The 20,057-nt window shown below is 47.8% G+C and overlaps 1 protein-coding gene across 3 annotated transcripts in view; it reads right to left on the reverse strand.

The window, feature by feature from the left end:
* The window catches only part of LOC119227227 (ryanodine receptor 3-like), a 71,082-nt gene that overhangs the window by 35,284 nt on the left and 15,741 nt on the right, over positions 1 to 20,057 (reverse strand). For all 3 annotated transcript variants that reach the window (XM_062557203.1, XM_062557205.1, XM_062557204.1), the window contains exons 3-29: positions 18,164 to 18,268; positions 17,898 to 17,918; positions 15,665 to 15,679; positions 15,092 to 15,166; positions 14,871 to 14,949; positions 14,575 to 14,687; positions 14,044 to 14,143; positions 13,808 to 13,901; positions 12,955 to 13,029; positions 12,271 to 12,427; positions 11,749 to 11,913; positions 11,304 to 11,425; positions 10,395 to 10,575; positions 9,307 to 9,442; positions 8,562 to 8,657; positions 8,328 to 8,446; positions 6,993 to 7,126; positions 6,053 to 6,294; positions 5,567 to 5,759; positions 4,587 to 4,803; positions 4,389 to 4,493; positions 2,534 to 2,637; positions 1,986 to 2,069; positions 1,737 to 1,896; positions 961 to 1,108; positions 598 to 800; positions 262 to 436 (exon numbers count right to left, since the gene is read on the reverse strand). In XM_062557203.1, the coding sequence (XP_062413187.1) occupies positions 262 to 436; positions 598 to 800; positions 961 to 1,108; positions 1,737 to 1,896; positions 1,986 to 2,069; positions 2,534 to 2,637; positions 4,389 to 4,493; positions 4,587 to 4,803; positions 5,567 to 5,759; positions 6,053 to 6,294; positions 6,993 to 7,126; positions 8,328 to 8,446; positions 8,562 to 8,657; positions 9,307 to 9,442; positions 10,395 to 10,575; positions 11,304 to 11,425; positions 11,749 to 11,913; positions 12,271 to 12,427; positions 12,955 to 13,029; positions 13,808 to 13,901; positions 14,044 to 14,143; positions 14,575 to 14,687; positions 14,871 to 14,949; positions 15,092 to 15,166; positions 15,665 to 15,679; positions 17,898 to 17,918; positions 18,164 to 18,268 (3,418 nt within the window). The remainder of the gene's footprint in view (positions 1 to 261; positions 437 to 597; positions 801 to 960; positions 1,109 to 1,736; positions 1,897 to 1,985; positions 2,070 to 2,533; positions 2,638 to 4,388; positions 4,494 to 4,586; positions 4,804 to 5,566; positions 5,760 to 6,052; positions 6,295 to 6,992; positions 7,127 to 8,327; positions 8,447 to 8,561; positions 8,658 to 9,306; positions 9,443 to 10,394; positions 10,576 to 11,303; positions 11,426 to 11,748; positions 11,914 to 12,270; positions 12,428 to 12,954; positions 13,030 to 13,807; positions 13,902 to 14,043; positions 14,144 to 14,574; positions 14,688 to 14,870; positions 14,950 to 15,091; positions 15,167 to 15,664; positions 15,680 to 17,897; positions 17,919 to 18,163; positions 18,269 to 20,057) is intronic.

The raw sequence follows: 20,057 nt of genomic DNA on the forward strand, positions 1-20,057 counted from the left end.
GGGGGAGGGGGGGGGGATCCATCCCCCAAAAAGGTACTTTACAAGTGCCACATTAAATAAGGATGATTTTGTTCCAGGGAGCCACTCATTTCTCAATTATATCCCCAGCGTGGTCATTTCTAGTTTCCTGCTCCTTGCACTGCATGTGAAGGCATCATTAAAAAGACGATTCCTACGCCCCAATCTGCCCGACCTTCAGCATGTGGCGCCGGCTCGGTTACCGCGACGCGTCGCATCCGCGCGGAGGACTCTCTCTCTCACCGTCTTCGGTTTCAAAGTCCGTGAAGCAGAGTTCGGAGCCCTTGGTGGTGATGAGGATCTCCCCGTTAAGGGTGAAGATCATGGACTTGTCCTCCATGTTGATCATGCAGCCCACCACGTCGCCGGCCCGCCAGCACCGCCCAAACAAACGGCTGCCCATGTTCAGACAGTGACCCTGTGTGTAGTGCATGAGCAGGTTATGGCACATATGTATGAATATATATGTTACAAAAAGAGTCCTTCCCTCTTCGTCAATTATATTATTTCTTCGGAAACAGGTATCATCGCTGACCCGCGACCGTTAGTCCACTGATTTGGATTCGGCTGGCAGCTCACCCTGTATCCATCAAAGACGAAAGCCAGCCCGTCCGTGCCGAGCTCCAGGTCCGGCTTGCACCCCGGTCTCGCCCAGCCCACCCTCATGTCTCCTCCTGTCACGGCCTCGAATTCAAAGTACCACTTCCCGCTCTTCACCGCGTACGTCCGCTCCACCCTGAAGAAGCGGATCTTGTCGATGCTGAGCCGCTCGACCACTTGGCCTACGGAGAAGGGAGGGGGGGGAAGGGGGAGAGAGACGGCAAGTGTCAATGTAACATGGAGTGGGAGGGTTAGGGTCTTTGTAACGGGCATTCAATCATGCACGACATCATTTGAACGTGCGCGCTTTCAGATTGGATCACGTCCATGGGTCGGACTCACCGCCTTCCTGGTCCGAAGGCTCGATGTTGTACCCATAGCCAATCAGGGTGCGGATGGCCTCCCGCAGGCTGTCCCTGTTCGACTTCTTGGTGCGCTCATCCAGCAGAGCGTAGGGGACCAGGCGAGGGTTGCGCTTACTCTTGAGATCCTGCCAAGAGGAGAGGATTTCATGCAGAACATTTCCGACTCTCCCCGTTCATTAAAATTACTGAAAGCCAGCTAAAACAAACAAATGAACAAATGTGCCATCAAGTATTATATGAGTATCATATTAAGGCTTCTTATGCAGATTTATGGAGCTTAATTCTAAATCTTGTGCTGGTTATACAGATCACGTGCTTTGTTTGGTCGCGCATGGCGGCCTTTCCATTGCTGGAATGGAAATATGAAGTATTTTCCCAAAGGTCAATCACTTAAGTCCCATATTATCAACTACAAACCTTTTTGATACAAACTGTAGAGAATAATCTGCAAGAAGTGCGAATTATTTCTCAACCAAATGGTTGCTTTTGCTGTAAAAAAAAAAGATCATTCAAATTGTGTGTATTCCGTACAATGTGTCCTGTGTCTCGGTTCGCTTTGATGCAGAGCTTCTCGCTGTGTACTGAATACTGAAATATCGGAAATCCCAATCAGAACCAGGATCAGCTCAGCTAAGTTGAACAGGGAAGGCGGAGGACAATGCTGCCTCTTTTTTTAATAAAAGTGCAGAGGTGTGAATTTACACAATCTAGAAGACAAGTTCAGTGCACATGGAAACATGCAGCAGGCGGTACCTGCTGGATGCCGTAGGTCCATCCCTGTTTGATGCGGTCCTTGGCCCACACGTTATGTGCATTCTCTGCCAGTTTGTCAACCAGCAGCTCCTGACCTGGAGTCAGTTTTATGTCCGACAGGTCCAGAGGAAACGGCTTATAGCCATTGGACATCATGTAGCTAGAAGAAAAAAAAAGATGAGGAAGCGATGTAAAGAAGTAGTTAGATTTATATCAAGTTGATCAGTTAATATATGAATGCACACTTACTTTTTGGGGAGTTTTATCTTTTTGAGGGAGGTCTCTGCATTCGGATTGACCTGCCCGACGCGACAGCCCAAAGCCAGCAGGGTCCTAAGGGCCAAAAACAGCAGCAAGCGAGTGAATGCCGCTTCAGATTGTGTTCAATCAACACCTTGACATCTGATTTTAAAACGCATGCAGATCCAACGGCTTGTTGAAAATGGAGCAGTGGTGGGTTAAATTGTGACGGTCCAGAGGATACCCAGAGGAATGCAGAGGGGGGGGGGGGGGGGGGGGGGGGGGGGACAAAATGAAATCAGTGTCACCCAGATGTGGAGATGAATCACAGCAAACGTCCACATCTTTATACATCATTTAAAGGAGCAGTTATGCAAAGCTCTTGTGATAAGCTTCATTTTAACTCCTTGGTGATGTCATGCATGTGATGCTCCTAAGACAACCAAAACCCTCTAAGTCTTCCGCCATGTCTTCCGTTTATATATCAAAATCTTTTTCTTCATCTCTTTTAAAACGAGAGAACTGTGGAGAAGCTCGGTCCGTAACGCTCAACGTACTTCAGAGTTTCTGTAGACATCTGCAGATTGTAGTTCTTTTCGGTTTCCGGCAGCTTGGAGAAATCCACCAGGCACGGATGTTGCCGCTTATTATCATCCCTTATCTACGAGAAAAGGAACAGTCACATTCATTCATTGTCAGCCATCTTTGGCCCACAGTCCCGCTATTTGTATGTGACTTATGTGGGAACGTTTACTGAATATATGCATGAGAAATGCACGGCCTTGTCGGTGTGTCGCCGTGTACCAACAAGGATGATCTAAGTGACCATGTTATGAAAGAGGAGGCATGTTTTCTTGGGGGAGATAGAAGGGTGTAAGACGGGTCTATCGAGTGAAAGGTGTTATCGCCGCTCAAGACTGCACCGTATACCAAAATAAGCCTTTTGGCAATGCTGCTCGGAGGAGGCGACATGGCGATGGCGGATGTTTACCAAGAAAACATGCAGCGCTGCATACAGCTGTGCAGCTGCGTGTGTGTGTGTCCAATGAAAACCAGCCAGCTCTTTTGTGAATAGTACAAGAACTGTGTGGGGAAATCACTTTTTCTGTCAGTTCTTTCTTTTTTCAGAATTACAGAATTAACAATAATACAAATGTAAAAATATGTATGCAAACACTTTGCTTTTTTGCTCTGTAGAACGTCCACTGTGATGACACGGCATCTAAGTATTTCCATCCACTGTGATATAATAAGTCCATCTCAGTATTTGCTGCGTTCGTGCATTTAAGTAAGAAAACATTTACACAGTAAAATGTTAATGCTGGACTGAAGGAGATTGTCATATATACGTTTGTATTATCGACATAAGAGCTGCGTTCCATGTTGTTGTTTGTGTTGTCGTCTGTTCCTTTAAAGGGCAAAACAGGTCACTTTGGGGTTATCATTTACCTGATGTACAATAAACCAAGAGAGTCATCAATCAACAAATACAGCACACTATTAAGGGTTTTGTAATTAGTAAACTAATTGTAGAATTTGGTTAAACAATGCAAAAATAACCATTGTTTTCAGCTCGGGGTGGGTTTTCGTCTTCGGCGTGCCAATACTTATTTCATCAAAGAATCAGGAGAAGGAGAGTTTAGCATAAAAACTGGGGATAACAGCATGCATGACTCAATTCAAAAGCAAAAAAAAGGCACCTCTCCAAAAAAGGTCTCTTAAAATCAATGATTAGAACACCGGACCTCTTTTTTTTATCCGTCTGGAGTCTAGTGTTTGTAGAACTTTGGACGGAGCCAGGCCGGCTGTTTGGTGTTGCTTCGCGTCTTTATAGTAAGACGAACGGTGTTGATTTGATCAACTCAGCAAAAGAAACAAACAGACAAACTGGAGCTGCATCATGAATCTCCTGGGATTAAATTCTGAGGACGCATTATGTCTTTAAAGAATCAAAAAAATCATTTAAAAAGAATAAATGCAAACAAACATCAGATGCAGGCTTTCCTCTTGGTTTATTGCTGCAAACAAATTGCCCAAACCCCCTGTTCTGCCCGTTGGTGAAGCAACACGTTATTATTCACGACTTCTACTAAAACACGTAACAATGAAGCATCTAAATGAACGGTACGAAAGGCATCGAATATGGAAAATGAGAGTTTTCTTTCCACTTACCCTCTTTTTGGTGTGAACAGCAAATTATAAAAGAGAAAGCAAGATGACGTAAAGGCTTCCGATGATTCAATCCTAACGCTACCAACATCTAGTGCTTTTCAAGCAGCTCCTCGTCTCAAATTTGTCCAGAACAACAGAGCATTCGTGATATTCAACCCTCCCCCAAACACGGCAAGAAGTACGGGTCATGTCTTTATCCTTAGATGCGGAGCGTGTTGCGTGAATCTGCACACTTCTCACCTTGCCGTACATCCAGCCCAGCTCGATTTTATTCATCCCCCACAGCTCATGGATGTTTTCTGCCAGCTTGTCTCGAACCTTCTCCAAATGAGGTAGCATCACGATCTGAGGAAACAGGCAAAGAACTAATATCGTAACGGCAACGGAGGAAGGCTCATCGAGAGAAATGGGTCCTGACCCCGCCTCCCGGTGGTTCACCTGGCTGGTTTCGACGGGCGTGGGGATGTAGGACGAATGCGACGTGAGCTGCGTGGTGCCCAGCAGATCCCGGACCCCGTCCACATCCCTCTTGTACTCCTTCACCGGCTCCACCTTCATCTTCTCCTTTGGCAGCAGAGCTTCGTAACACGGAGCGTAACTGGACGGGGGCAGGAACTTAAAGTCGCCGTGCCGGCCGCCCAGCAGGAAACGCACCCTGACGTGATCAAATGGTGTTAAATCTATTATTCTGTTGATATCATGATGTGATGATTAGACAGCTGTTAATGAAAGAAGCTTTCAGGGAAGATAAAACCCACCACGCAGCTAAATGTAAGTGAGTTTTTCTCCCATGAATCCGCTTCAATCTGTTCCAAATTTAGTTTTGAGACGCACGCCATCACCGAGGAGAGACTCTCCTGAGGATGCCCAGAATAGCTACTCAAGTAGTAGTGGTGACGCAACCAGGCCCATTCTCACTGCTACCCTCAATTACTGTGCAGTGAAGATGTGCAGCTGTCATTTTCCGGCCCGAGGAGGGGTCAGTTTTTAAAGCACGAGACCGGGAGGATCACGGGTCAAAGCGTTTATTACGAAACGCAGGCAACTCTCGCAGTAGTCGTAGTATTTTGTGAGTTTCCTCTGGTGAAAAGCTCAATCAAAACCTACTTTGTGTTAGGGTCAACTTTCAAATGTAGGATGCTGAACAATGACACTCAATACCTGTGTTGACACCAGAGATGGGGACTCGAGTTTGAGACTCGGACTTTAGGAATGACTTTTTAAGAATCCTTTTTCATCACGCAGTAAGGATTTCAAATAGCTTACACGACCAGCTCAGACCAGACCAGACCAGTCTCTCTGTGTCAAGGGCCTCTGAGCTTCAAGGACAGAAAAGTGTTGATTCCAAAATGCGGCGTTGCCATCGGAAACATCGGAAATATATTTGTTCATTTTGGGTAAGCAAATCAAAGACTCACTTGACCCCCGCGGAGAAGCTGACGACGGGGAAGAACAGACCGTCCGTGTTGAAATTCTCAAACATGCCCTGAACCGGCTGTCCGTTGATCCTGAAAGAGATGCTCGGAGCTCCCAGGTCCAGGCAGCAGCTCACCACATCCTCAGAGGTCAACACGTGCTGGTTTATGGACGCCACCGCCCGAGGGATACGACCTGCGCCCCACACACACACACACACACACACACACACACACACACTTATGTGAAATACGACCCAGTGAGTGATGCTGGCACAGATCACGTCTCTCTCACACGCAACCCTGTGCACAAAGTAAACACACACTCTGGGCAAAGGAGATGGTCCACCGCCGGGGGGATTGATGCTGTCTAGACACAACCCGGCTGCAGCGCCGGAGTTTCCGCTGATCTCCGAATGCAGTGGCTCGCGTCACGGCGTGAGCTCGGGTTACACACAAACAAAGGGGACATTTCTTCCTCCCACTGACCTGACCAGAGGTGGAGTCCGTCAAAACCATACGAGTAGAGGTCGTCTCCCACTCCGTTGCCTCCCCAGCCCTCTCCTCCTCCGGGGTAGGGAGCGTAGCCTTTAGCGTTGGCCCAGCCCACCCGCAGATGGGAGGGCTCGCTGGTCACAAAGTGGTCCACCTGGTCAATCATCAGCTCGTAATACCACTTCTTATACTGAGCCGAGCCTTCGCTCACCCCCAGGAAGATGTTGGGTCTCATGCTGGCAGTGAAGTTAAACATAGAAGCGTTAGTTAACCCAGAGAGGCAGTCACATAGCCGCAGTTAGGCCTTTGTGCAGTTTGCAATATTTTATTCTTGCTGTGGACATTTGGGAAGATTATTCATGCTTGTTCAATTTGGTTCAGGAAGTTCTTTCAAAGTGTTGATATCTTGAAAGCAAGGTAGCCCAACGCACATGAAAAGAGAATTGTTTGACTAAATCTCCGTTCGAATTATCCCACGAGGCAAAGTGTTTCCTGTCATTATACGAAGAAAAAAAACATCAAAGGAGAAAATAGGATATTTAAAGGCAAAGTTCGATCTCTGTGCGCCTCCCAGCTCAAACAATCTCCACATAATTGAGCCACGAGCCACAAATACGAATAAGAATCTCGCTGGTTACCTGAACCGACCAAAAAGACAGAATAATAATAATATGACATATCTGAACCGACAGTATATTAAAATAATGTTTAATAATGCTATACATGTGAAAATGTAATATATTGTGTAAAATACCACATTGTGCTATGCAATACAAAATGTTATGTCAGCAAATTTAGCTCATTTAGCATAATCACATATTTTCCATTTAATCTAAGCTGCATGCATGATGCCAACTCTGGAACGCTTATGTTCACCCTGCGGCCAAAAGCGTTGACGTTGAAGGGAGACGTGGCGAGCTCAATGCTTTCTGACCTCTGGACGTCGTTGACCAGCTGGGTTTGCAGCAGCAGATCTCTCTTGGGCAGCAAGTGATCACAGATGAGGTTCTGATTGGTCCGCACGGCCACTCCGTTACACACACACAGCGAGCAGAGCGCGTCCAGGATCTAAAACAACGAGGCGGATACAGCCGGAGTAAAAAAAAATAAAAAAATAACCCAAATTGAGGGCAACAGCGTGAAGAGTCAATAACTGTCCCCATTAAAGCCTGCATGTGAATCTATACCCTTCCAGAAATCACTTCATCATTCACGCCACTTATCTCCGTCTCCTCATGTTGTTGCTCAAGGAAGAAAGTGTTTACCGCAACCACTGCAGGATCACTCAGAGATATTTAACATGTCCAGTAGTATGCCTTTGACTTTAGCTCAACAAAGCCGCAGAACTCCATGGGACGTGAAGTTCGGCCGTGGGCGGCAGGCCAGAGCACCGGAGCTTTGTCATTGGCCCTTTTTTCCTGAATTATACACTCGGGCAGATTCATGACCCTGATCCTGATCTCATTTTAACGTTAAACTGATTAAACCACGACGGGGACACACTGCAACTAATCGTCATCGAGCCTTATTTCAGTGATGGAAGCTTGAAAACCGGCATCATTAAAGCACAATGAATTAATAGTTAAAGACAACAAGAGGTGATAAACGGGCCCAAATGGAACGGTTATGGAAATGAATGTGCATCCAGCGGAGCGTTTTGGTGTGGCTAATGAGGGAAAAACTCGAGATGCGTGATGAATGGGCACTCTGGGTTGTTGTTGTGTGCTTTCTTGCTTGACTAAACGTTTCCCGACGACATCCAAGTTAGTGAAAATATTTCAGTATATAAAAAAAAAAGTTTGCTTCCTCTCTGAGATTTGAAAAAAATAAATACTCCCATCTTCAGCTCAAAATTAAGCTGATAACAGCATCCAGTTAGCTTAGCTTCACGGAAACAGGGGAAACAGTAACCCTGGCCACTCTTCAAAAAAAAATAAAAATAATAAATCACCCCAGCAGCACCCATTAAACTCACTAATCACCACATTATATTTAATTGGTTGTACAAAGAACAATGTGCATAAACAACAATTTCCCATTTAATGATGGAGTAAATGCTGGACTACATCTTGGTCTACGGCAGTTGCTAAGCAACCAGCGGAGACTCCAGGGAGCTACTCGACAGATTTTGTAACCCATGGTGTACCATGGGTACCATGAGTACCAGACATACACAATAATGGAGTCCAGATGTGCCGTGGTCTTCCATCACAGCGGCGATAGCGCCTCAGATTGACACTTAACAGAAGAAGCTCCGCCAGCTGCTCACCTTGTGGTTGCGTCCGTGCTTGTAGAGTAAAGATATGATGGACTTGATGTGTCCTCGCTGGATGATGTTGAGGGCCTCGGGGCTCTCGATTAGAATGCAGTGGAGGACCTCCAGAATGCCTGCGCAGCCACACGTTCATCAATTAGTCTCTAACAGGACCTGTGCCTCATTTCTAACGGGTTCATCTTTCAACAATTTTAAAAGGCCGATGTCTGAGGAAGACGGTGAGCTTACCCGAAGAGGACTCCAGTCTCTCCAGCTTGCTGACCAGCCAGTCCAAGTTGTTGGAGAACTGGGTGCAGTTGTTTCTGTTCCCTCTAATTAAAGCGGCTGTGGGGTACAAGGAAAGTGTGCACGGGGCAAATTTTACAGGAGAGAAAACTGGGTTTTAAAACTACGGAAGGTTCTACTTTGAGGCGGGATGCCACAAGGAGTGAAAAAGACAAACACAAGAGGACAACCACATGACGTCCCTGGCAAAGGATAAGAAAAGACAAGGTCACCCAACGCAGGCAGAGTGAGAAGAAAGGGGAGGGGAGGCGTCCCAAATCCACTTAGCACCGCGGCGGAGCAGGTGCGTGAAGGAGGGAAACGGGGAAGGAGACAAACGTGGCCAGAACACTAAGGTGTGAAGATCCCACTTTGGAGGGCAGAGGGGGTTCAGTGTGGCAGAAGAAACAATCCCTCCATGGGAATATTTACGTATCACAAAAGCCAAGCGGAAGCATTTTTACTGCCACAAAGCGTAAAGGAAATGTTGCAACCTGCCACATCATTTTACTGAGCTACATCTCTATCTGACGGGCCATATGCTAGCAGCGCAACCAGCTGACCACATTCTGCTACAGGGACACAAAAAGCACAGCGAGGACAAGTGAACTAAACACAACGCAGGTTCAGTGATGAGAACTGATATGGCCAAAAAGGGAGTGTCTGTACGTGTGTGTGTGTGTGTGTGTGTGGTAGACCGGCTTCTTACCCAGCAGCTCGTACAGCAGGTTGAGAATGTCTTTCCAAGCTATTCCGGCCTCTGCCCCCGCACATTCCCCAAAGTGGGCGGCACTGTTGTACACGTTGAGGCGATCGATGCAGTTGGACACCAGAGTCAGCATGCCCTGAAGAGACGCACAGTGATCCCACGCATTAAATGTTGCGCAACCACCTGCCAATAACACCTGTTTTACAAACGCCAAAAACCCCAAATGCATTAAAAACAAGCTCATTAGATTTCATTTCATTTCAGCTCTTTTTCTGCAGCATTTCAATTAGCCGCCGGTTCCGAATGGCTACCTGCAGCTGTGTGGCTCTCTGCTGTCCCGTCACGGTGATTTATGCCACAGAGAAATATCTATAGTGATCAGATATGCTAAAAGTGCGCTGTGAAAATGATGATTATTCATAATGCCTGGAAAATCCTGAGTCAGCTGTCTAAAGGTGACAAATCAGCCTTCCAAATGTAATGTATTAGGGAGGGGGCATAGATGTGCAGTTTTGGTTTACTATCATAGAGGCCGTTAAAAAAAAAAAAGGCAAATGTGTGAAATGTGCATAATTTGCCAACGTTGAAACAAGCGCATATGCACGTACATTCCTGTAACTCATTCACAGCCGAGGAGGTTGGCTTGAGGATACAAGGACACATTGTTGTGGCCCGCGAAGGTTAAGGGGAGTTCGGATAGCTGACATCATAGGCCCCCTTCAGTGAGGCCGCTGTCATTCCGTAATTGATGGAAGCAATTTAGATCCGGGAGGCTTAGAAGAAAGCCTCAGCGGGCTGCTGCCAGAAAACTTATAACACCAAAAGTGCTGACACCTTCAAAAGCAACGCCTCCAAACACAAGATCAAGAACGCTTTAGCCTTTCACATACTTTGTCTTTCGATGATTTGCTGCTGCTCTGTGTACACTGTGCAGCCATTTATTAAAACTGCCTCCATCACAAATCAAACTCGTTAATCTAAGAGGCCTTTTAATATTTTTGCTGCAGTGCGTACCAGAACACTTTGCTATTAACGGGTGTTTCACGCAGTGTTGGTTTGCTGCGCCTTCCCTTCGTGGTGAAACTCACTTCCTGCTTGAACAAGTTCTGCCGGTTCTTGAGCGAGCGCAGCTTGATCTGCCGCTCTTCGTGCTCCAGCTCGGCATCCGGGAGCTGGAAGTAGGTGATGAGGTCGTTGAGGGTTTGAAGCACCTCCTCAACCGGCAGCGTGACCAGGGCCCAATTCTTCATGCCCAGACAATCCAGGTCCCTGGGAGCAGGAGGGAAAGGCCGCGGGAACGTCACCATTTATAAATAATAACAGACACGAGAGCAGCCCCCAATTTACATTTTCAATACACACTTATTTCTCACAAACCCGTTGACCTCCTGGTAAAAAAAAAAAAAAAACACTAATTGGGAGGCTGAGCGGACTTGCGGAGAGGCTGATGACTCACAAAATGTTTCGCCCACAGGTTCATCCATGCCGAAGTGCTGATTTCCGCTGGCCTGCTAAAAATAGCTCCCGACGTACGCCCGGGGAGGGGTGTGCGGAGCTCTACGTGTCACATGTTCCCGCCATGAGTGCCCTCATGAGCCCCGAAGACGGCGGGGCCGCTTCGACAGCGAATAAGGGCAGCGGATGCGTCCACTTACGTGCTCCACGGCGTCTCCATGGAGACGCACGAGTGCTCCACTGAGTGAGCTGTCTGGGGCTTCAGCTCCCCACTCAGTCAAAACTCACAGGCCCACAGCTTAACTCTGCATGGGAATGTGTTTACCGTCTGCAGGGACATTGCCTCGCTGTTGTGATGACTGTGTGGGCTTTGATATGTCTGCTCTGTCGCTTTGCTCCATCGGAGCTCTGTCAATCCGTCTCTACCAGTATCAGTTGCAACAATACCGGGGCACTTGTGGACCGTATTTAGGTTTGATTGATTTGTTTGTGTGACCACGACACCGCCTACAACAGCCGTGCCGGTGCAACGTTCAGCGCACCTGATGAATCGCTTGAAGAGCAGCGTGGTGTTGCGGATGATTCGCGCGGCGCGGGACTCCTCGTGCTGACAGCGCTGCAGGGTCAAGCCGTCATCCATGTGACCTTCGGAATGTAGGCACGCCTTGAGAGGGCAAAGACAAAGACTGTGAGACACTGTCCGTACGAGACGAGACAGAGAAGAGAAGAGGAGAGGAGCACACTGAGCGACAGTGTCTGGAACACAGGTGTTATCACTACAGGCTATCTGGCTTTGTTTACATGGAGGACACGTTGTCACACACTCTAAGGGAGCTCTAAGGGACGAGGTTTATATTTGTTTGTGGCAAAAGGTACGACCTAATATAATAATAATAATCTCACCTACAAACTCCTCAAAATAATTACTAATTGTCAAAAATGATCTTCGCTACAGAACGCTTTGAGCTTGTGTTTGACTCCGCTCACTCGTCTCTTGAGGGGACCCAGACGGGCCGATTTGACATCAGGTGCCTGGTAGGACAGCCAGAGTCCCGTGGCCACATGCATGATGAAGCAGAGCGAGTCGCCGTATTTGATCTCCGCCACTCCCATGCCGTCGATGTCCCGCTTGGGGCTCTGCTCCAGCTTCTCCTGCACAGGGGAGGAGAGAGAGGTTGAAAACGGCAAAAATGGCACTAGCAATAAATGATGATAAATGCTTTAAATCCACATCACAATGGTCACCAACTGGCTACAAACTCCACTACACAAAGTAGAGCTATATAGACTGTTCAGTCAGTCGTCAAGTTAATTAACTAAATTAACCTCTCTGGTGTAGCTTTCACTGGTCCAATAACGTTCATTGTCCTTGGAAAAACTGGGTCCGGGGGGAGTGGTTCGGATCATTCGTAAAGATTAAGAGGTGATGTTTGACGAGGGACACAAGTCACCTCGAGGAACAGCGGGGGAGTCGAGGGAATGCACCCGGGTGAGTACGTGCGTCCTAACCTTAGAAGCTCTGAAGCAGAAGGCGGTGGCTACGGTGTCGGACCTCTCCCGATCCTGCAGCACCAGCCCCCTGTCGTCGGTCAGGGCCAAGTAGTGTCCGGTGGTCAGGTGCCGCAGTCTGAAGGGTTGGCCCCAGCGGATGTGGCTCCCGCTCCAGCTGTCATTGTCACAGCCACACACATTGAAATGAAGCACAGCAAGCAAAGACGAGAGGAGAAAAATGTGCATTTCATGCGCCTCGCCAGCCTAATATCTACTAATTAGTTGATTTAATATGGCCACCAGCTGTTAATTATCCAGCGGTAGAACAATTAATAAACAGCTGAACACATTTCTCTGATTATGCACTTTGTTTCTCATCAGGGATTGTAAAAATCATAATACATCATATTTGACACAGCATGCCCGTGACGATGTAAAGTAACCAGGATTAAATAGTTGACAGAGAGAGAGCAAGAAGAAAAGAACAATGAGGGACGTATAGAGAAGTGAAAAGACAGGAAGTGCAGCAGTTAAACCAAGGTAGGGAGGGGGGGGGGGGAGCATTAGTGGGTGTAGAGACAAAAAAAAACAGAAAGAGAAAACAGCAGATACAGAGAAACGTGGAAATACAAGAATGATGAAATAAATAAATCAAATTGGTAGTAAGAAACAGGAAGGAAAGAAATAGACAATGCAGCCCACCTGATCCGGAGCGGCTCCAGCCTCCACAGGGACCTGGCCTTGGCGCCGGCTTTACCCGTCTCATAGTTGACAATCCTGGGGATGCCAGAGAAGCATGAGTGGGCAGTCTGTCTATTTGCCCTGACGCTTTTATTGTCTAGCCACCGCGGATACCGTCGAGGTCATTCGACCCTCCGTTAGAAGAAGACCACCTCTTTAACTATGATTCGTCACGCTGTATATGTGCACACAGTCACACAGCATCACATCCTTCAAACAGAGAGCCTGATAACGCACAGCTTCACAGGCTATTAGTGATATGAGGTACTGTGTGTAAAGTAAATCGCTCGTTGGGCATTGGACTTTGACCTTTAAACAGCTCGCTCTGTCTGTTGAATTTCAACAGACAACAGCAGCGGGGGGGAAAAGCCCAAACGGTGAAAATCGTATCCGACCCTGCGCCCGTATCCGCCGCGCTCTGTTCTAAAAATAGACACCACGTGTGTGTGTGTGTGTGTGTGTGTGTGTCTGCGTGCCCAAGAGGAACACACATATCCAGGCACCTGGCTGAGTGCGAGTGAGCTTTGCCCGCTGTCTTGACCCACTTTGAGCCCGGTGTGCCAATTCTTTTCTGCAGCCTACCTTATCCGTGATGGCAACAAGCGGCTGTACTGGGGATAAAAATAGCACAGCAGCCATTTTGGCTCCCCGGGGGAGTGTGAGCTGGTCAGAAGAATTTTTTATGGAGGAACCGTGGGTAAATCACAGGTCAGTTAGCTTCTTGTGCGTCACATGACATGCCTTGCAGTCGATAACAGGATGACCCCCGAGTGCTTCGGTGCGATTAAGTTCAGCACTAAACGGCGTTTCGCACCTCTGCTGCTCTTCAGCCTGGTCAGATCCCGGGATGGCCACTACCTCGTCATGTCCATGGAACAGCCGCATCACATGACCACCCAACAGGTAGCCTGTAGGAGGAGGAGGGACAAAATTGTATGTGTGAATGAGTGTCTAGGTGTGTGTGTATTTTCTCTCTTTTGAATACCATCAAATCGTAGAAAATAAACTGCTAGAAGAGGAAAAACAAAGCGTCTCGTAAGCAGCTTCTACCTTCTTCTATGTTGCTACCGGAGCAGATGGGATGGACGTTCCACAGTGTTTGCATGAAGGAAGCATCCACCTGGATGTTGCCACTGGAGATGGATAAGTGCTGCAGGAAAGAGAAGGATTTCGGATACATGTAAATGAAACTATTCTTTCAACATCAAGTGTTCAGCTTGAGTTTGAAACGCCCCGGTTTGTCATTGAGTGATGAGGTGACCGACATGACAGACTGACGCTGTGAGTGTTTTGGGGATTCATGCCATCTGGGGGGGGCAACTTTTGCAGCAGCTGTGTCCCGATCATCCTCCTTCTCCGGAGGTCCCGCCCAGCCCTCAGGTGCTGTCCCCATAGGGGATAGGATTATGATCCTCATTGATGGTGGTGGGATGCGAAAGATAGATAGATACTTACTAATAGATCCCACTAATCTATCACATCCCACCGTGTGAATATGTGACCAGGCTTAAAACAAGCGAAGCTCATCCAAAGCGGGAGTCGTGATTTGCTCCGACGCCAAGGATCAAGCGGCAAACTTACAAGGTATCTCTCGGAGGACACGCTGACGAGGATGAGGTCATCGCCAATCCGCACTTTCTCTCCTTCCGATCGCTGTTTGGAGGCGGGGTGGATTGTCCACCAACAAGCCTCACCTAGGGTGACACACGCACGCGCTTTACTCATACGTATACGTATCTCTACAACTGTAGGAGGAGCTTACAGACAGCACAGAGAGAGAGAGAGAGAGAGAGAGAGAGAGAGTTGAAGATCCAAATAGAGGGAGAGAGGGAAAACGGGGGGATGAAAGCGGAATCGTACAGAGCTGTTTCCTTTACCTGTTGAATCCTCCTGCAGCCCGACATCAAACGACAGTTTGTCGGTCTGCGACCTTGATGTCTTCAAGCAGGCCAGGAACTGCGGTACACATCAAAGCCCACAGGAAGCAGCTGTCACACACAACGCTCTGCAGGACACCTCGCTCACACGCTGCTGTTCATGTATCTAAGCTCTGGCTTCTCTTCCTTGGCGGCGACGCCGATCGCGCGCGATGTCTTACCATGGAGCTGAAGGAATGTCGAAGTAGGATGGCGTGTCCGTACAGCAGAGTCTTGTGTCCGCCGCTCTGCGCCGCCTAAGGAGATAACACACACACACACACAAAAAGAAACACGTAGTTACATCACAACTCATTCTTCCAGCTCACCCAGTGGTCTCCCTCCAACTGGTTAAATCAGCACCCGACCCTCTGGCACTGAATGTTGACCTCAGCGAGGACCTTCTGGCCAGCGATGGGTAGGGGGTGTGGGGTTGTCGGGGTGTGGGCGGTGTAGGGGGGGGGGGGGGGGCGGTGGGGGGGCACATTTTCTGACACCCCAATGGAGACATGCAATCGGACTTGTCACAGGAGATGGAGATACGAGCTCATCCTTCCAGCACTCCCATAGGAATGTGGGAAGGATGCACAACTACTGTGAGTCTCCGATGCAGGGTCGACGTCAGTAGGGGGGGACTCTGTCGCTTCTATGGTTCCGTTCAGATGCAGGAAGACGGGAGCGCGGGGGGGGGGGGGGGGGGGGGAATGGCATCTCCACTGGTTCGTTGTTGTTCTTCTACCTCCCACGTTACTCACCTTCCTTATGAGCCTCTAGGAAGCATTAAGGTAAGAAAGAGTGTCATTATCCTCAACCTGCCTGCGCCTGCTTTATTTTGTCAATTAATACATTTTTAGATAAGGAAAAGCAGATGACATCCAGAAATCATTTCTGATGGAATGCCAACCAGCAGAGTTTATGTCACATTAAACTGAGATTGCATAACATAGGGTTTTGTTCTTTTTCTTAACTGTATAACTATGTGAGAAAAAGATGCATCATGGCAGGGTTTTGTGAAAACCTACGTAGCATGCACAGCCTCTCTCGCCTTCGCTTTCATTTTCTCTCTTCTTTTTTTTCCCCGGCTCTATATATCCCCCCCCGATTGGCTCCAGTGACAACAACCGAGCTGTGATTTGGTGCAGTTGTGTCGTGCACACTGCAGCACTGGCTTCTTCTGTGCTTGTGGCTACTGCTGATGTGCTGGCTGAGGTACTGAGCCTAATGCGGCGAGGCACATCCAGCTGCAATCACCACAACTAATAAACACAAGCCGTCCAATCCCTTCCTTCTCCCCCCGCCTGGGGAGTGCTTTTTATTGAAAGAGTGCACGAAAACAGGAGGGACTTTGTGGTTTTGTGTTGGTAAGGGAAACATCATTTCTGAATGTGGAGACACAATTCAGCGAGGATTCGATACACTACGAGACACCACTGAAACCAAAGAGATCCCAGAGAGATATAAGAGGAGCAACAAGTACCGTTTCTTGACCACAGGGGATTCTCAAATCAATTTAAAGACGTGACATTTGGCACGACTCGAGGAACATGGCCGGCTCTGGTTTCTCTCATTAAAGTAAGGGTGGATACGGCTACGAGCTGGAGGACAAAGAGGCAGCAGCGGCTGGCTGAGAGGATGAAACACGGGCGCGCTTGATGAGCCGACTGAGCCGCTCCGATTGGCTGATCTCATCATTTCCCCTTTTTTCCCCGGCGTGATCCAATCAGTTCAGTGTTTCTTTTAATCCGCGATGACACACGTGTACATTCCAGGTGCTGGTTGGCACAGTTATGAGTGCGTTGCCTCTGCAGGTTCTCTTCAGTCTCAGCAGCTTCCGGCTACGACGCCTTGAACTAACGATTTGCTCCGGCCGGTGTAAATTGATAAGCCCGTCCCTCAGAGGACATATTGATTCGAGAGCCGCAGCCGAGACGCATTCAACCTCCATTTCCACTCTAATGGCGCTTCCTGTCGTGACATTTCAGCGCGGGCGTCGACTGAGGAATAGAACGACCATATTGAAAACAGATGAATGTGAGAAGAGAGAAAGGAGTGAAGTAACACGATAAAAGAAGTCAATCCAAGTGATCAATGTCACTGCAGTCTTTGCTACCAAGGCACAAGAGGTGTGAAAGATGAAGGAAATCATGTTTAGTCTCTGAGGGATCAGGCAGGCTTTTTTCCCTTTCAGTCACTATCGGGGCACGCGTGTGATTTGACAGCAGCTGGAAGGCTGAGCTCCAGCGGGGGGAGGGAGCAGGAGTAAAGCACAAAGAGCACAAAGTAAAAAAACATGTGCTGTAACTAACAAGTGAAGAGCAAGTACCACACCAGCACCTAAATGGATGAAAGGCACATTTGAAGGTCAGTTGACTCATTTAACGAGCTGCGCTGTGAGGCCTGAACTCTTCCACCCTAAATAACTCGGATTGGTGGCCTTGCTCGACAAGCTGCAGTGAGTTGGACTTTAAAGTTAAGCCTTAAAAAGATTCTGATGGAGGATTGAGGCTGGACTCTGGATGTTCTGGACATTCTCACCATCATGCGCCAAGTGGCATCAAAAAGGTTGGAGAGGCTCAAAACTAACTCAAAGTCAGCAGTGCGATTCTCTTTTTTACCAAATCCCGCGTGATCGTTTTCTGTTTGTCGGTCTCAGCTGTTTGCATCCCGTCACAGCATCTCATGACACACATAGTGGCAGGAAACACCTGCAACAAACATGCATCTGAATGCCCCCGGAGGCGTGACTACCGATAATCTGACGCTAATCCAGCATCGGCGACGGCGATGTTTATCGGAAGTCTATACAAACCTCCATTTGTCACCGTCACCCTGGCGTACGTAATCATCGGTTATTTTAACAACACGATTTCCTGGCGTAAAGCTTAGTGTTCGGTGGCGACGCTTCGTAGTGGACGGCCGTGTGGTGTGGCAAGCGCACTGCGTCATGCATTGGCGACGAGGTAGAAATGCAATGAGTGGCGGACATACCCATCGGTCGGGGCCACGCGTCTATCGTCCAGAAGATGGAGATTATACGCAGAAAATAGAAGACAGAGAAGGGAGAATTACACAGCTGTCACTGCAAGGAGAAGACAACTTTAAACAACATCAGGTGTAGAGATGTGACGGATGACTGTGGATAACAAATTCACATATTCACAAAAAAATTCATATTTTGTCCATTAATCTCTTTATAGTGAAAAAGTGTGTGCGTGCATGCGTGCGTGCGTGCATGCGTGCACGCCATCACTCACCCCTTCGCTGTTCTGTCCGCTCTTAGCCAGCATCTCCTGGAGGGCCCGTACCGACAGAGACTGTTCCAGCACAAAGGTACAGATGCATAGGTCCGGAGGAACATACTGCAACAACAGGTGGGTCTCGGGTTAGGAATGCACACCCTTTTTTTTATTTTTATTTTTTGAAAAGGCCACAAAAGAATTCGTGGAATTCTGTTCCCTGAGCCCAAAAAAAAGGTAAGAAATGAATTATGACAGAAAAAGAAATGCCCTTGTACTGGCCCCACCAGTCTAGTCTCCCACCAATACTGATTATTATTTAGTATGTAAAGGACTTTTTGCTGCATAAGAAAAATATACATGAAAAATGTAGAGTAGTTGTGGAATCCGCAGGGATATTCTGATTAGATGCCCACTCGTAAACATGTGCCGACTGCTGCACTTTTACTGCACTTAAACCAAGGTTGGTCTTAATCGAGAGGCAGATATTCATTAAAAGGTACTTTAAAAAACAGATTGAGTGATATTGGGTCGGATAAGCACAGTAAAAGATGCCTAACTGGGACGGAGGGGGGCGATTCACTGACAGAATGAGGGAATCGGGGCTGAAGAATATTTTTGGGGAGTAGCAACATGATAAATGATTCCAACCTAAACACCATGGAGTACCTCAACCCCTCCCAAACTGGCTCAAGTAAATCTAACCTCATTTGCAAACTTAACAGGACCCACATATTTAAATATAAAGCTACAGCCCGGAGTTGGTTAGCTTAGCATAACTGGACGCCAGGGGGACCTGGTCTGGCGTCACAGGGTTACAACACAACAGTCTCACTGGCATCTCTTAAGCTAACACATCAGCACATTGTTAACAATGGAAAAAAACAGATAATAACTTGTTCATTTGTGAGTTTAAGAGGGAATTTGAAGGGTCTGGTGAGAAGCAATCTGTTGAAGAACTCTTTTTTAGATTCACATACTGAACCCTCAACAGAGCCATTACGGTATGTGGGCATCCAGCCTCCAGTGGTCACAATACTGAGCCGCTGGCAGGTTGCTGGTCGTATATTACAATCAACCAGCTACTCACAGGCTGATTGATGCCTCCATTTACACCGTGCACACTGTAAATCCACCTCACTCTGTGGTCCCGACTAGTTCACAGAGGAGAGAGGCTTCCTATTCAGGGGTCCAGGCTTCTAAATATCCATCTTTGGCTTTCACACCTCTCCCTTGTTGATCCAGAAAAAGGCGAGTGATGTCTTTTCAGGAAAAAAAGAAGAAGCTGGAAATGAAGACAAAGTGCCAGATGGGGAGAAGATCCATCACAACTGTCAGGTGTAATTACCATCGAATATGGGGTGAAAGCATCTCCTCCCTATGAGCACCACACACACACACACACGAAAAAACATATGAGAGCTTGTATTGCTGATGTGCATCTTTCCAGATCCGATGCAAACTGACACGGACCGGCAAAAGGTGAGAGCATCTTGGAATTGTTACAATCCTCTCTTAACAGGCGATCACCAGTCACGCGTTGGATAGAAAGGCTGTAAATGGGCTCCATCCATGGGTGTAACTTGTGGGGATTTTCACCCGGCGGCGGAGATGCCACACCGATGCCAAGAAAAGGATATGAAGAAGACTGCAGTGCGCTGAGCTTCTTTTCTCTGGGTCTCTGTTTTGCTGAACTTAATGCTGGTTTGGTTTCCGTGTGCAGCTTATCCCTCTGAGTGAATGCAACTTTTCTTGCGGTTTACTTTCCTGCAAACTGTATGTGTGTGTGCGAGGGCGTGACCATGGTTTAGACATTGGGGGGGGGGGGTCCAAATGAATACCCTTCCCCATCATTTTTTTTTGCAGGCATTGGGCTGGTGTGGTCCAGCGTGTTCTCTTCTCTGGTTGGGCA

Source organism: Pungitius pungitius, chromosome 14 (assembly GCF_949316345.1).
Source record: "Pungitius pungitius chromosome 14, fPunPun2.1, whole genome shotgun sequence".
NCBI classification, from domain to species: domain Eukaryota; kingdom Metazoa; phylum Chordata; class Actinopteri; order Perciformes; family Gasterosteidae; genus Pungitius; species Pungitius pungitius.